Source organism: Anabrus simplex, chromosome 1 (assembly GCF_040414725.1).
Source record: "Anabrus simplex isolate iqAnaSimp1 chromosome 1, ASM4041472v1, whole genome shotgun sequence".
NCBI lineage: Eukaryota > Metazoa > Arthropoda > Insecta > Orthoptera > Tettigoniidae > Anabrus > Anabrus simplex.
In genome coordinates, this window is record NC_090265.1 from 634,380,990 (window position 1) to 634,393,487 (window position 12,498).

Sequence of the window (12,498 nt, forward strand, 5' to 3'; positions counted from 1 at the left end):
GTTACACATATTTAGTTTTTGCTAGTGGTTTAAATGTTGCATGTTAAAGATACTAGGATAATGAAGGAGTCTGAAAAGTATGTCCACATTTTACGTACTGTGTTTATTGAAGACACAATTGAATTCATGAAAGTTCAAACTAAAGAAGTAAAGGTGAACAGACAAATAACCCAGTGCGTTAGATTTGCAGATAAATTAATCATAGCTGACTGTGGGATAGAAATGAACAGGATGCTTGAGATAGGTGGAAGCTGAGCATTAACATGAAAACAGAAGCACTACAAGTTGGCGAGTACACCAAAGCACTGAATACTGAGATAAAGGTAGAACAAATAAAGTAATACCTTTTCCTTCATAGTTTCATTACTGAGGATATCAAAAGAAGAATCAATCTAGCAAAGAAAGAGTTCACAAATAGTTCTTTTGAAAATCCCTCGCTGGCTCCATTAACTTAGACTCGTTTTGCCGCCTTTCCCTATCCTTTTGTTCTGTCCGCAGAGGTGTTAATCTTATCCCTCCATTTGCTCACACCACCTCCTACAAACCTGGTTACTATGGCTGCTCTGCACGCTTCTAGAATGAGCTACCATGTAAAATAAAAGCTTTGCATCTAAACGCAGTTTACCAAACATGAAAAAAGATGTAAATCTTTTCGTGTAAAAGAACAGGAGTGAAAGTGTTGTCGATTGAATGAATTACTGTACGAGTGTAAATAGGTGAATAATGTAATTATTGTAAATATTAGCTTAGTGGGTCAATGAAGCTGGTAATATACATGGGCTTACCCCCTTTCATTAGGCCATCCATAAAATCTGTATAAGTTGTGGTAAATAAATTAATAATAAAAATAATAATTGTACCGGAGGTACACCCGCCCCGCGCATTTAAATTAAGCGCCCTGAAGAATGCCATCTTAAATATAAACCTTGCAACTAAGTACAAGAAGTTTGATCATTTCTCAACAGATGTCGCTGCTATAAACTTATGTTGTGCCCTCTGGTGTAAAGATGAACTATTAAAATTATAGATAAACTTTGTATGGTAAGGTTCCCTAAGCTGAATTGTTTATACTTTGTATTCGGTGTGTTAAAGTTTACAACACTTCTGCCTCCTCCCGCCAACTTAAGATGTTGGCCAGTGAAAAATGTTGTACATTTATTCTTCTGTCGATCTAAACTTTCTGGAATTTATTTGATTATCAAATGAGAATTGGGGGTGTGGCAGTGCCTTAGCCCAGAGTTTTCTGAAACTTTCCCCTCGGCTATAAAAGCTGGCACATTTTCGGACCAGGTTGTCTTAGTGATCGCTCCAGTCTAGAGTGTGTTCGTAACGGAGGTGGGAGCCACCTCATCCACCTTCAAGAGGTCCACCAGCTCAAGGTAATGGCAGATCCAGTTTAAAATCTGATATTCCTTCAAAGCTAGCTCGAGGGGAAGGTTTCAAATCGTTATTAATGCAACTTCATTTTTTAAAATGTAAATTTCAAACTTGTCGAAAGAACTTAACTGAAATCAGGGAATAGAGAGTGAGGTACCCTCTCGTATTCCCTCTTAACTTGATTTTGAGGTGACTGTGATTTTGTAACATTTTCTACCTTGTAATTTCTGTAACTTAAATATTTTTCTCCATCTAGTTGCCTTAGTAGTATAGGCTTAGCCTCTGTAACGCCGGGCCATAAACCCAAATAGGGTTTTATGCATTTATGTAAATTTTAAGGAGCGCAAGTATTCGCCTCCTCACCATTTTGGTTTTTGGGCCAGTAACTGTAACCTTTTGTTTTTACCAAAGGCCACGTAGAATGGGTACTTGTTACCCCTGTTAAACTCTCTTTCATTCATTTCATGTTAAAGATATCAGACTGTTGAGCATGTAAGGCAGTGAATACTGTTGTTTTTTTGTTAAATGTAGGTTGTGCCTATGATAGGTCAGGAAAGTGTAAATTGATAGAGCAATAATGCTCTTCCTGTTGATGTAAAAGCAATTGGGAGATTTGTCTCCTTGACTATTGATTTAAAGGAGCAGTAATGCTCAGGTAAAAGTTGTAATTGGGAGCTTCAAGCTCAGCCTGTAAAATTATCTGATTATTTTAGACCTCTCTAAAAGTGTTTTTCAAGCTTAAGAGCTAACTTTTGTAACTACTTGTTAATCACTTGTCAAAGTGATTTGAAAAGAAAAAAAGAGGAGGGTTAAGAAAAGAAATAAAACTGCCAATTTTAAAGATTTAATTCAATCTTTCGATTTTCGTATATCCACCCATTCATGTCCGCACCTTCTTTCACCTCTGTGATCCACAAAATCATGGTAGTAATAATAATAATAATAATAATAATAATAATAATAATAATAATAATAACAACAATAACAATAACAACAACTTACTGATCCACAAAATCATGGTAGTAATAATAATAATAATAATAATAATAATAATAACAATAACAACAACTTACTGATCGGCAGGAACATGGATATGAAGCTGAAGAAAAGACTTGCTGTATGGGGCTTTGTTATATGGTAGCAAAATGGATGTTTGGTGAAATAAGTCAAAAGGAAAATGGAAGCAGCAGAAGTGGTGATATAGAGAATGGTAACCCATACAAGCTAAGCAGATAGAAAGGCAAGTGAGGTGGTGGTCTTGAGGGTAATGAAGACTGTACACTCCCATATTTAATGAAAGAAAAAACAAATAAAATTCATTGACCACACAACATAGTACTGTATAACAAATTTCTTCTGAATGTCATGGAGTGGAAAAATGGCAGGAGGAGAAGAGGGCAGCTGAAGAAGTAATCTATGGAAAAAGTGAAGAACATGATGGGGATTTACAAGATATAAAGAGTTGAAAGGAGCATAAAGAAATCAAAGAAAGTAAGACAAGATGACAAGGTGAAGCTTGTAGTGTGTGGCAATGATTATATTATACCTATTTGGTTCATTTTCTGTGTTAAATCTTTTTCTGTGTTCCTTGTTTGTATTTGACCTGTATTAACCCTTTTTTTTCTTCTTCTTCATGTATTTACCTGCCTTTCCATTTATCAAGAAAGAATAGTTCACAAGAATGATCTGTTGAGGGAGTGTGAATGCTGTCTTCTGTGATGAAGTTGGACAAGCTTGTAGAGGGTTGAGAAGAAATATATTGGAAGTTCATTGAAAATATTTAAGAAAACGCTAGGGAAACAATTAAAAATGTAAATATAAGGTAAACAATAAATTGATAGGGAATTTGCCACTTGGGCAACCGCCCTAAATGCAGATCATTGATGACTGACTGTGAAGTGACACTGAAGATAAGACCTGCTTACAGCAGTGTGTTGAGATGTGGGGTTGACTGTGTTTGTATGTTTCTGTCTGTTTCTCCTTTCTCTTGCACCTTCAGTCTGAATTTGCCCATTGTCATGTTTTTGGCTCTGTGCATATACCTGACCTGTCTTACCTTACTTCCTATATTTGATAACTTGTATTCATATATTTGTTTGTTCTCTTTGTATTACTTATGCTAAGATGTACATAATGACAATTGGAGAATTCTCCAGATATATAATTTCTAAATAGTTATGTCAGTTACAGACTTAATAACATGAAAGAGCTACGTATGAATATTAGATTGTTAACCTATTTGTAAGAGTGGCACCATGTTCCCAGATTTGGTACTCTCCTTCCACTTCTGCAAGCCGGGAAGTTAAACTTGCTCTCACATTTAACTTCTGAATGCTGGGTTGCCAGTTCTGCTATCTGAAATCCTCTTCATCCTCCTTCAGTGTTGTTAAGGTAGCCACTTATTTCCCTGTATTTATGACCGTAGAAGAGAGGACATTGCAGTTTTACAAAATCCGCCAAGCAAGCTGACTATGCAAATCAAAGTATGTAGCTGTTAGCTTGCATTCAGGAGATAGTGGGTTCAAATCTTCGCTGTTGGCAGCCCTGAAGATGGTTTCCCATTTTCACACCAGGCAAATGCTGGGGCTGTACCTTAATTAAGGCCACGGCTGCTTCCTTCCCATCGCTAGCCCTTTCCTGTCCCATCGTCGCCATAAGACATATCTGTGTCGGTGCAACGTAAAGCAACTTGTAAGAAAAAAAAGGATAAAGCATCCAAAATGACTTGAATAACCTAGCGGAAATGCGCCTCCAGGCAATGTAATGTTCTATAAACTTCAGTTCAACCTAGATATTCTTCTTCTTTTTTCTTCTTCTTTGCGAATGGGTCACCTAGCACCATGCAGAATAAACACTTTTTCAGGTTTCCTTCTTGTCCAGTAGTTCTTCTTCTTTCTTAAGGACTGTGCAAGTTTTCTTGAAATGCACTATAATTATCAGAAATTGTATATCACCACCTCTCTTACCCTGCCGGCCAACATTCTGATGAGGAAAATGTCTTCCTCCAACGGGACTCGAACCGGCTAATCACTGTGCCAAACCATGGAGACTTGACAATCAACGATCCAGTTTAACCTAACTGGTCTCGTATAGGGAGACGACCTCCAGCCTTTAGTTACAGGATTTCCTGCCACTGTGGATGATGGCTTTACTTTAGTGGATTGCTTGTGTGGAATTGCTAGTAGGGGGCGCACATGTTCAATGGCACTCTGAATAAGGGCCTTAGTAGCAGTGCGAGTCGCAGATCTAAGTTGAGTGAACATGCGGTATGCTCCGATGGGACATTTGATCTGCTAGATGAGTTTGAGTGGGTGGGGGCGGTAGAATAACACCCACGGTATCCCCTGCCTGTCGTAAGAGGCGACTAAAAAGGGCCTCAGGGGATCTGAACTTTGGAGCGTGGGTTGGCGACCACGGGGCCTTCAGCTGAGTCCTGGCATTGCTTCCACTTACTTGCGACAGGCTCCTCACTTTCATCTGTCCTATCCGACCCCCCTTGGTCAACTCTTGTTCTTTTCCGACCCCGACGCTATTAGGTTTGCGAGGGCTAGGGAGTCTTTCATTTTCACGCCCTTCGTGGCCCTTGTCTTCCTTTGGCCGATACCTTCATTTTTCGAAGTTCGGACCCCTTCCAGTTTTTCTCTCTGATTAGTGTTATATAGAGGATGGTTGCCCAGTTGTACTTCCTCTTAAAACAATAATCACCACCACCACCACTGAGTGAGTGAGACCGCATCCTCGTACTGAGAGAGGCAGGTTGGACGTTACGGCACATTGCTCGCTGCTTGAATGTTTTTGACCACACTGCGCGTTGGTAGTGATGGGCTGTCTGAGACTAGGTCTCGAGATTTCTCGGGATCTCGAGACTAGAGCAAGCACTGTTTCTCGCGAGAAATTTCGAGAGATCTCGAGAGGCGTTGTCCCCGCATTGTGCGGCGAGCAGCGTGTCGTAGGCCTACAGGAAGTCGGAGCTGAATGTTGTTTGTGCCGAGTATGCGAATAGCCAACCACGGGCCTTCTCCATTTCGTAGATACGTGTCAACAAGCGACTAGGGCGTTCATTTTTACCTAGTTCAATTTTGACGCAGTATAACATAATTATAAAGGATACGCATTCTGGCACTATATGCACTAGTAGGTACACGAATGAGTGATTTAAGTACAGAACCTGACGGCTACTATAGGTACATGTATCTGGATACTAGAGGCGTGCATTATTCGAACTCGAGACGAGGCAAGATGCGCCTTGCTGCGTATGCAACCACCATTACTTATGAGTGGAATGTGTAATCTAAAGTGCTTCAGTTTGTTCCAATTCTTTCGACAGATAGGTCTACTTCGTTATCAGACCCTACATTCAATAACATATGACCACTGCTTGTGTTTACCGATATTTTGGTGACGAAGGATGTAATTCCTTACAATGTTATAGAGTATTCCCGGCATAATTAGGTACTTCGATATATGACGGTGCAATGTGAAATTGTACTAGTTGTACGCGACCTCTGGCCTTCGCGATGACTATAAATCGTTCACAGGATCAGTCTCTCTTGGGTGGGCCGTTATTCATGCACGGCCAGTTCTGTTTTAGCATGAACCGCTCACGTTTTGACTTAAATATGTCATGTCTGGGGGTCGTCTGAAAATATGCGCCAGGAAATTAGCTATACGAAAGGTGTGATGTGGTGTTGCCTAGCAACAGCGTTGATGGATGGCTATGACTGATGGACCTTGACGGCTGTCATTGTCAAAGAGGCCTCATCTCATCCAACTCTTGTTCTTTTCCGACCCCGACGCTATTAGGTTTGCGAGGGCTAGGGAGTCTTTCATTTTCACGCCCTTCGTGGCCCTTGTCTTTCTTTGACCGATATCTTCATTTTTCGAAGTGTCGGATCCCTTCTATTTTTCCCTCTGATTAGTGTTATATAGAGGATGGTTGCCTAGTTGTACTTCCTCTTAAAACAATAATCACCACCACCACCACCTCATCTCATCATACCTTAAGGCGGGTACAGACATGCGCGCCTAACTCTGTAACGTAACCACGTCGCGCGCCAAGGTTAAACGGGGCAATGTTACGCACCGCGGTTGCGAGGTAAAATTTCTACCCCGCGCCGCAGGTCGTAACGCGTAACATACCAACGTTCCGCCAGTTGAGACAGTGCAGCTTTGAAAGATGGACTTAGCTGCAGCAGCCTATATTTATTTGCATTATGCAACCAAACGGAAACATAGGCGATGGTGGCAAACTCAGCTATATTCACGTAGAACTACACATGGTGGTTCAAATTTGCTGGCTGACATGAAGTTTCAGACAGTTAGTGGGCATTCTAAAGATTTTACTTGCTAAACCTGACCAAGGCGTCGTTTCCGTTTCCAACGCTTTGTATTGATTTTTGTTTTCGAGTTCCGCGCAAGAGTATTATTGCTTAGGCAAGCAAGTCGGAGTTTTAAATGTTTCAATATGGGTAGGTTTCTTTTTTTACAGATAGGTGTTATGGCGATGATGGGATAGGAAAAGCTTAGGAGTGGGAAGGAAGCGGCCGTGGCCTTAATTAAGGTACAGCCCCAGCATTTGTCTGGTGTGAAAATGGGAAACCACGGAAAGCTATATTCAAGGCTGCCGAGAGTGGGGTTCGAACTCACTGTCTTCCGGATGCAAGCTCACAGCTGCACGCCCCTAACCGCACGGCCAACTCGCCCGGTAATATGGGTAGTGAAAGCATAGTAAAACAATTATTAAACACGTTTTTCATCGAGTGAAAATAAACAAATGATTGGCTGTAGCCGACCCTGCTCAGCGATTTTCAGGCCTGACGACGGTTTTTTGTACTTTAGTTTTACAATATTATTACAGTCTATACGATTTTACAACGGTGAAGTGACTGAACTGGCCGAAATACACATTTCATCTTTGAAAGAAAGTCGTAATTCTCTGCAGACTTCTCCTTTTTTCCCTCCATGTCTTTCTATTACATTCATTTCGTGATTTGAATAATTCGGGGAGGGTGTGGAGGAATGTGCGGACTTATATTTAATTCATAAATTTAATCTATAACAACGCCTGAACTTCTGGGGCAGGAAATGCCACTGTCTTATGCGTGTTGTACACCATTACATTTTCCTGTCAGTTCAACATTTCACAAGAAATTTGTCAAATCTTGTCAAAGACTGTTCAGCATTGCTGAAGGTTTGATAAGATTTGGCAAGGTTTGATAGCATTTTGTTTTAACATGGAGGAAAGGCAAACAGCTGTTGTAGTTGTTGGACTAGCAGCGAGGTACAGTCTGAAAAAGAAGAGAAACGCTCAATAAACCACAATTTACATGGGTAAAATATTAATGTAGTTATCTTCAACATAATTTTTGCAATGTATTTACTGCCATAACATCATTTGTAGAGGTTAAGTTATATTGCATAGCTATACTTACATTAATTGAATAAAAATGACAGCAATGAAACGGAAATACGTATCTTATTACATGAAAACATATTAGAAATTCAATAATAATAATAATAATAATAATAATCATAATAATACATTTCTTTCCTTCTTTCTTAATCCGTTTACTCTCCACAGTTGGCTTTTCCCTCAGACTCAGCGAGAGATCCCACCTCATCAATTTGATAGGGCCTAAAGTTGCTAAGAAGGATACCGTACCACATTCAGAGGCTATCTCGGTGCAAGAAAGACTTGCAGTGACAGTACGATTTCTAGCAACCGGTGATTCATACACTAGTCTGCAGTATCTTTTCAAAATATCCAAACAGTCGATTAGTGTTATCGTACCGGAATGTGTCAAGCTCTGATTAAGCACTAAAAGAAAATATAAACGTAAGTAAGGAATTTATTGCTGGGATATTCTATGATTCATACATCAAACATTATCTATTTTAATTGCTTATTCAACACAGAAACACTACTTTGTAAGTCTAATCAAGTCCTGAAAATCCATATCCACATCGTGGGAATTGCTTACTGTATTTGACTCAGTGGACAGATTGGAGTTGGAGTGAGGATAATTGGATGTAGTAGTAGTATTCGGTGAGGATAAGGAAGCTGAAGGAGTGGGTGTTGAAACGGTGTAACCTTGAAAATGTGATGGGTTCGGCAGCTGATGAACATTATGCTGTGCAGCATGATGGGGATGTTGGGAATATGTAGAGTGAACCGGAGAATGGAGTGGATGGGGAAAGTGGTCATACTGTCCCCGGTCTGCACGAAGTAAATTGTCCATCATAGCATGTTAAATTTCAGCTCGAGTTATTGGTGAATATTTCTGCATCCTTTTGACAACCAAGTTCCCGAAGATGTGGCATTCGTCCTCTTCTTGATGTTTGCTTGCAGATGCCGCCAGTATTTCAAATGCTTTCTCTAGTCTCTCGTCCTCAACTCGTTTTTTCCGTTTATGGGAAACAGACTGCGGGGAACACGATATAGTTCCTGTGGTGCCTTCCGCATGTTGTGCATGTTCTTGTTCGTTGTCTGGTGCCGGCATCTATATAAAGGAATATCGTGTATAGGCTACACATACATATTTACGATATACATTACTAATACGTTTATTATTATTATTATTTACAGATTCCTACAACAGAACAAGGATGGCAGGCTGTGGCACAAAACTATGAACGCATGTGGAACTTGTCTCATTGTTTAGGAGTCCTGGACGGCAAACATGTAGTCCTACAAGCACCTATTGAGAGTGGTAGCGAGTTCTTTAACTATAAATCTACGTTCAGCATTGTTCTTTTCGCACTGGTAGACGCCCATCACAACTTTTTATTTGTGGATGTTGGTTGCCAAGGCAGTTGAACAATCAACTACATCAAAAGAACAGCTTATGTTTACCAAAAGCGGAGCCCTTAAAAGGAAGACAAATTCCAGTTCCATACTTTTTCATCGGGGACGATGCGTTTGCTCTTAGTGAGAAGTTAAACCGTATCTAGGGATTCATCCAAAGTATTCATTAGAACGGCGTTTCAATTATCGACTGTGCCGAGCACGTAGAGTGGTGGAAAATGTGTTCGGCATTGTGTCGGCTGTCTTTCGAGTACTTCGAAAGCCAATGCTGCTACAGCCTGACAAGGCTGAATTGATTGTGAAGGCAGTGACTCATCTACACAATTTCTTAAGCCGAAGCCCTGACTCAGTCAATCTTTACAATCCACCTGGGACATTAGATCATGAAACAGACGGACAATTAAAGGAGGGAAACTGGAGAGCCGACATTGATAACATGACGTCATTACTTCCTATCAGAAATGTGCCACGTAGATCAAGCTCATCGGCGAAACGAGTTAGCACAGTTTTTCCAACATGAGGGACAGATTCCATGGCAAGATAATTACGCGTGAATATTTTCGTGAAATTCACATGCTTTAGGATATGAACAGTTTGCTGTTACTCTACAACCTGTTAAATAGTTGAAACATATAGTGAACCTAGCCACAAAAATGTAGTTTTACACGTTCAGGTGTGCAGTGAAGAAACAGCCATTAAATATACACGGCGATCCATAATAGCTCTACCATTCTTGATCACTGATAACTACTGACCCAAAAAAATGAACACAGATGCAATCAATTATGAACTTACATAGTGTTATCAAGAACATAACGTAATTAGAAAGTCTTTTATAAGAAACCTTTTTGAAAATTGTTTTTATGTGTGATGAAGAATCAAAAACAGGAAAACAAATGTGTTACTAGTTTCACTTTAAAAATGTTAACCCTTCATTTATTACGTGTTTACTTTGCAGTAAAAATGTACTTAAAGTGCTTAAACCATCTCGCTGCTTGTCTTTGTCCCATAGGAACTGCAGACTCTTGAAAGCAAACCATGTGCTCTGATACACCTCGTCAGTTCCTGAAAATGAAGAAATGCATATATTCAAATATCGTAATATAGCACCGTACACACGGTTTAAAGCGTAAAGCTTAAGAATGCATCGTAGCATTTAAAGTCTGATGCCATGTGTTATAAGTAATATTACATAGTTTTATTTATACACACCTGATCCTGTTCCCATGCTCTTCTTTATTTTGCCTTTCGCCCTTCGGAGTGAAGAAAGCAAGGACGTCATTTTCTTCCGGCATTCCTCGGCCGTTGTGTTCAGTTCCGTCGCCAGCTCCTCCCAGGCGTCATTCCTTAAAATTTTGTTGAAATGCCTGGGATGGCTAGCTAGCCACAACATTTCCTTAGCTCTGTACATTTCAATAAAATGCAGTGTGTTTTGCTCGGTCCACACCATGTTTACTGATCAAGCAGACAGAGACGAATGTGTGTTACGCGCCGAGGTCCTGTGTACGTCCAAGCGCTTGCTGTAACTTCCGCGCGCGCAGTTCGTTGATATGACGCGGGAAAACCGACAAGCAGTGGAACGCAGCGAACCTCGTTCCGTATCGTTCATGTTGCGGGCTAAGGTTGCGCGACGAGGTTACGCAGTACCGTTCAGTAGTGATGGGTTGCGACTGGAATCGCGAAGAATCGGTTCCATATGCCTGGGGAATCGGGTACCCGATTCCGGAATCGATTCCGAGGAACTAGTAGCACCATCTATGATGCAGATACGTAAACACGTGCAGCACGAATGTGTTCTGTAATGTGAGTTCGTTTTGGTTTATAACCAGGTCTGTTTACAAGCCATGCCTGCTTTTATTGTAGTTTGCTGGAGTTATATACTCTAATGCGACTGTAGTTTCATCAGAAACTATGATCCTCTGTTTGAAACTATTCAAATTGTATTAAATCAAAACTTGTACGGGGATTATGACATAATATAACAGTACTCTTTCTACAAAATACAATTGTACTAAGGAGACAACCTTAACTAATGTTAAGCAGTGATGAAAAAAAAAGTAATTCTGAGAGTTTCTCATAATAATATTTAGTAGTAGTATGAAATGTTCTTATTTTTCTACAACTTTTCCCACACCTATGGGGTCGCGGGTGCGAACTGTATCGCGCATGTTGATTTGGCCCTGTTTTACAACCGGATGCCTTTCGTGACGCCAACCCTATGTGGAGGGATATAATCACTATTGCGTGTTCCTGCGGTGGATGGTAGTGCTGTCTGAATATAAAGAGGAAAATGTTGGGACAAACACAAACACCCAGTCCCTCGACCAAAAGAACTAATTGGAGGCGATTAAAATCCTCCACTCTGCCGGGAATCGAACCCGGGACCCTCTGAACCGAAGGCCTCAGCGCTGACCATTCAGCCAGTGACCCCGACAGTGGTACGGTATGTTCATTGCAAATTAAATGCAACGGAAGCCAGTATGTTAGGAAACAAGTTGTATACTTATTAAAAATGTGACTTAATTCCACATATTTTATACGTTTATACTAGCGATAATTGAAAACCACATTAGGAAAATACAGTATGAGCATAATAACAATGCCGATTGCTACACCCAGTGTCGAAATGTGTAATGTGATTTCCAGACTACCAGGGTAAATTGTTATTTCATTATGTGGCATAATTCATTCACGACAACCAGTTACACATTTCACTGTATACAAAAGAAATAGTAAATATTACACGTTCGAATTTACTCCACTTATATACGGAAGACTCACTCTATTGAGTGCGACCGGAACACTCTCGTGACGTTATCGGGAACCGATTCCTCGCATGCGACATTGAGTGCGACCGCGGAGTCGTGGGAACCGATTCTCGCGATTCCAGGCGTCATTCGCGCACATCACTACCGTTCAGACAGGAGCGCGACGCGGTTACGTTACGATGTTCTGTTACAAGTCTGGACGCGCCTTTAGAGAACTGATTATTTCATTCGTGATAGTTTTATAGGCCTTGAGTCAGTTTCCCCTTTCGGTACACTGAGTTCTACGTTTATCGACTCCAAATTCTATACAGACGTCTATCGAAAACGATTCATTAGATGCAAAATAATGAATTGTTATCAATTTGAGTTTCATTATTGAAAGACATATTTATGATCATTTGATTTTCTCAAAGAGAAATTTTACACAATTTTTTTCGGATGGTGTACGACCACGAAAAGAACCAGGGACTGTCCCAGATGTTTCCAACAATGTGATCTTACAATTATTTTTCTGTATCATTTGTAAGTTAGAGTTGTGTAATCTTTCTT

The 12,498-nt window shown here is 40.4% G+C and overlaps 1 protein-coding gene across 5 annotated transcripts in view; it reads left to right on the forward strand.

The window, feature by feature from the left end:
- The window catches only part of Pex2 (peroxin 2), a 78,636-nt gene extending 68,325 nt beyond the window's left edge, over positions 1–10,311 (forward strand). For 3 of the 5 annotated variants that reach the window (XM_067144977.2, XM_067144980.2, XM_067144981.2), the window contains one exon: positions 8,963–9,886. In XM_067144977.2, the coding sequence (XP_067001078.2) occupies positions 8,963–9,038 (76 nt within the window). In that variant the 3' untranslated portion in view covers positions 9,039–9,886. Of the gene's footprint in view, positions 1–2,460; positions 2,800–8,962; positions 9,887–10,193 lie in introns of those variants that run through there. The other 2 variants (XM_067144978.2, XM_068225107.1) reach the window with 2 other exon arrangements.
- Positions 10,312–12,498: the final 2,187 nt, after the last annotated feature.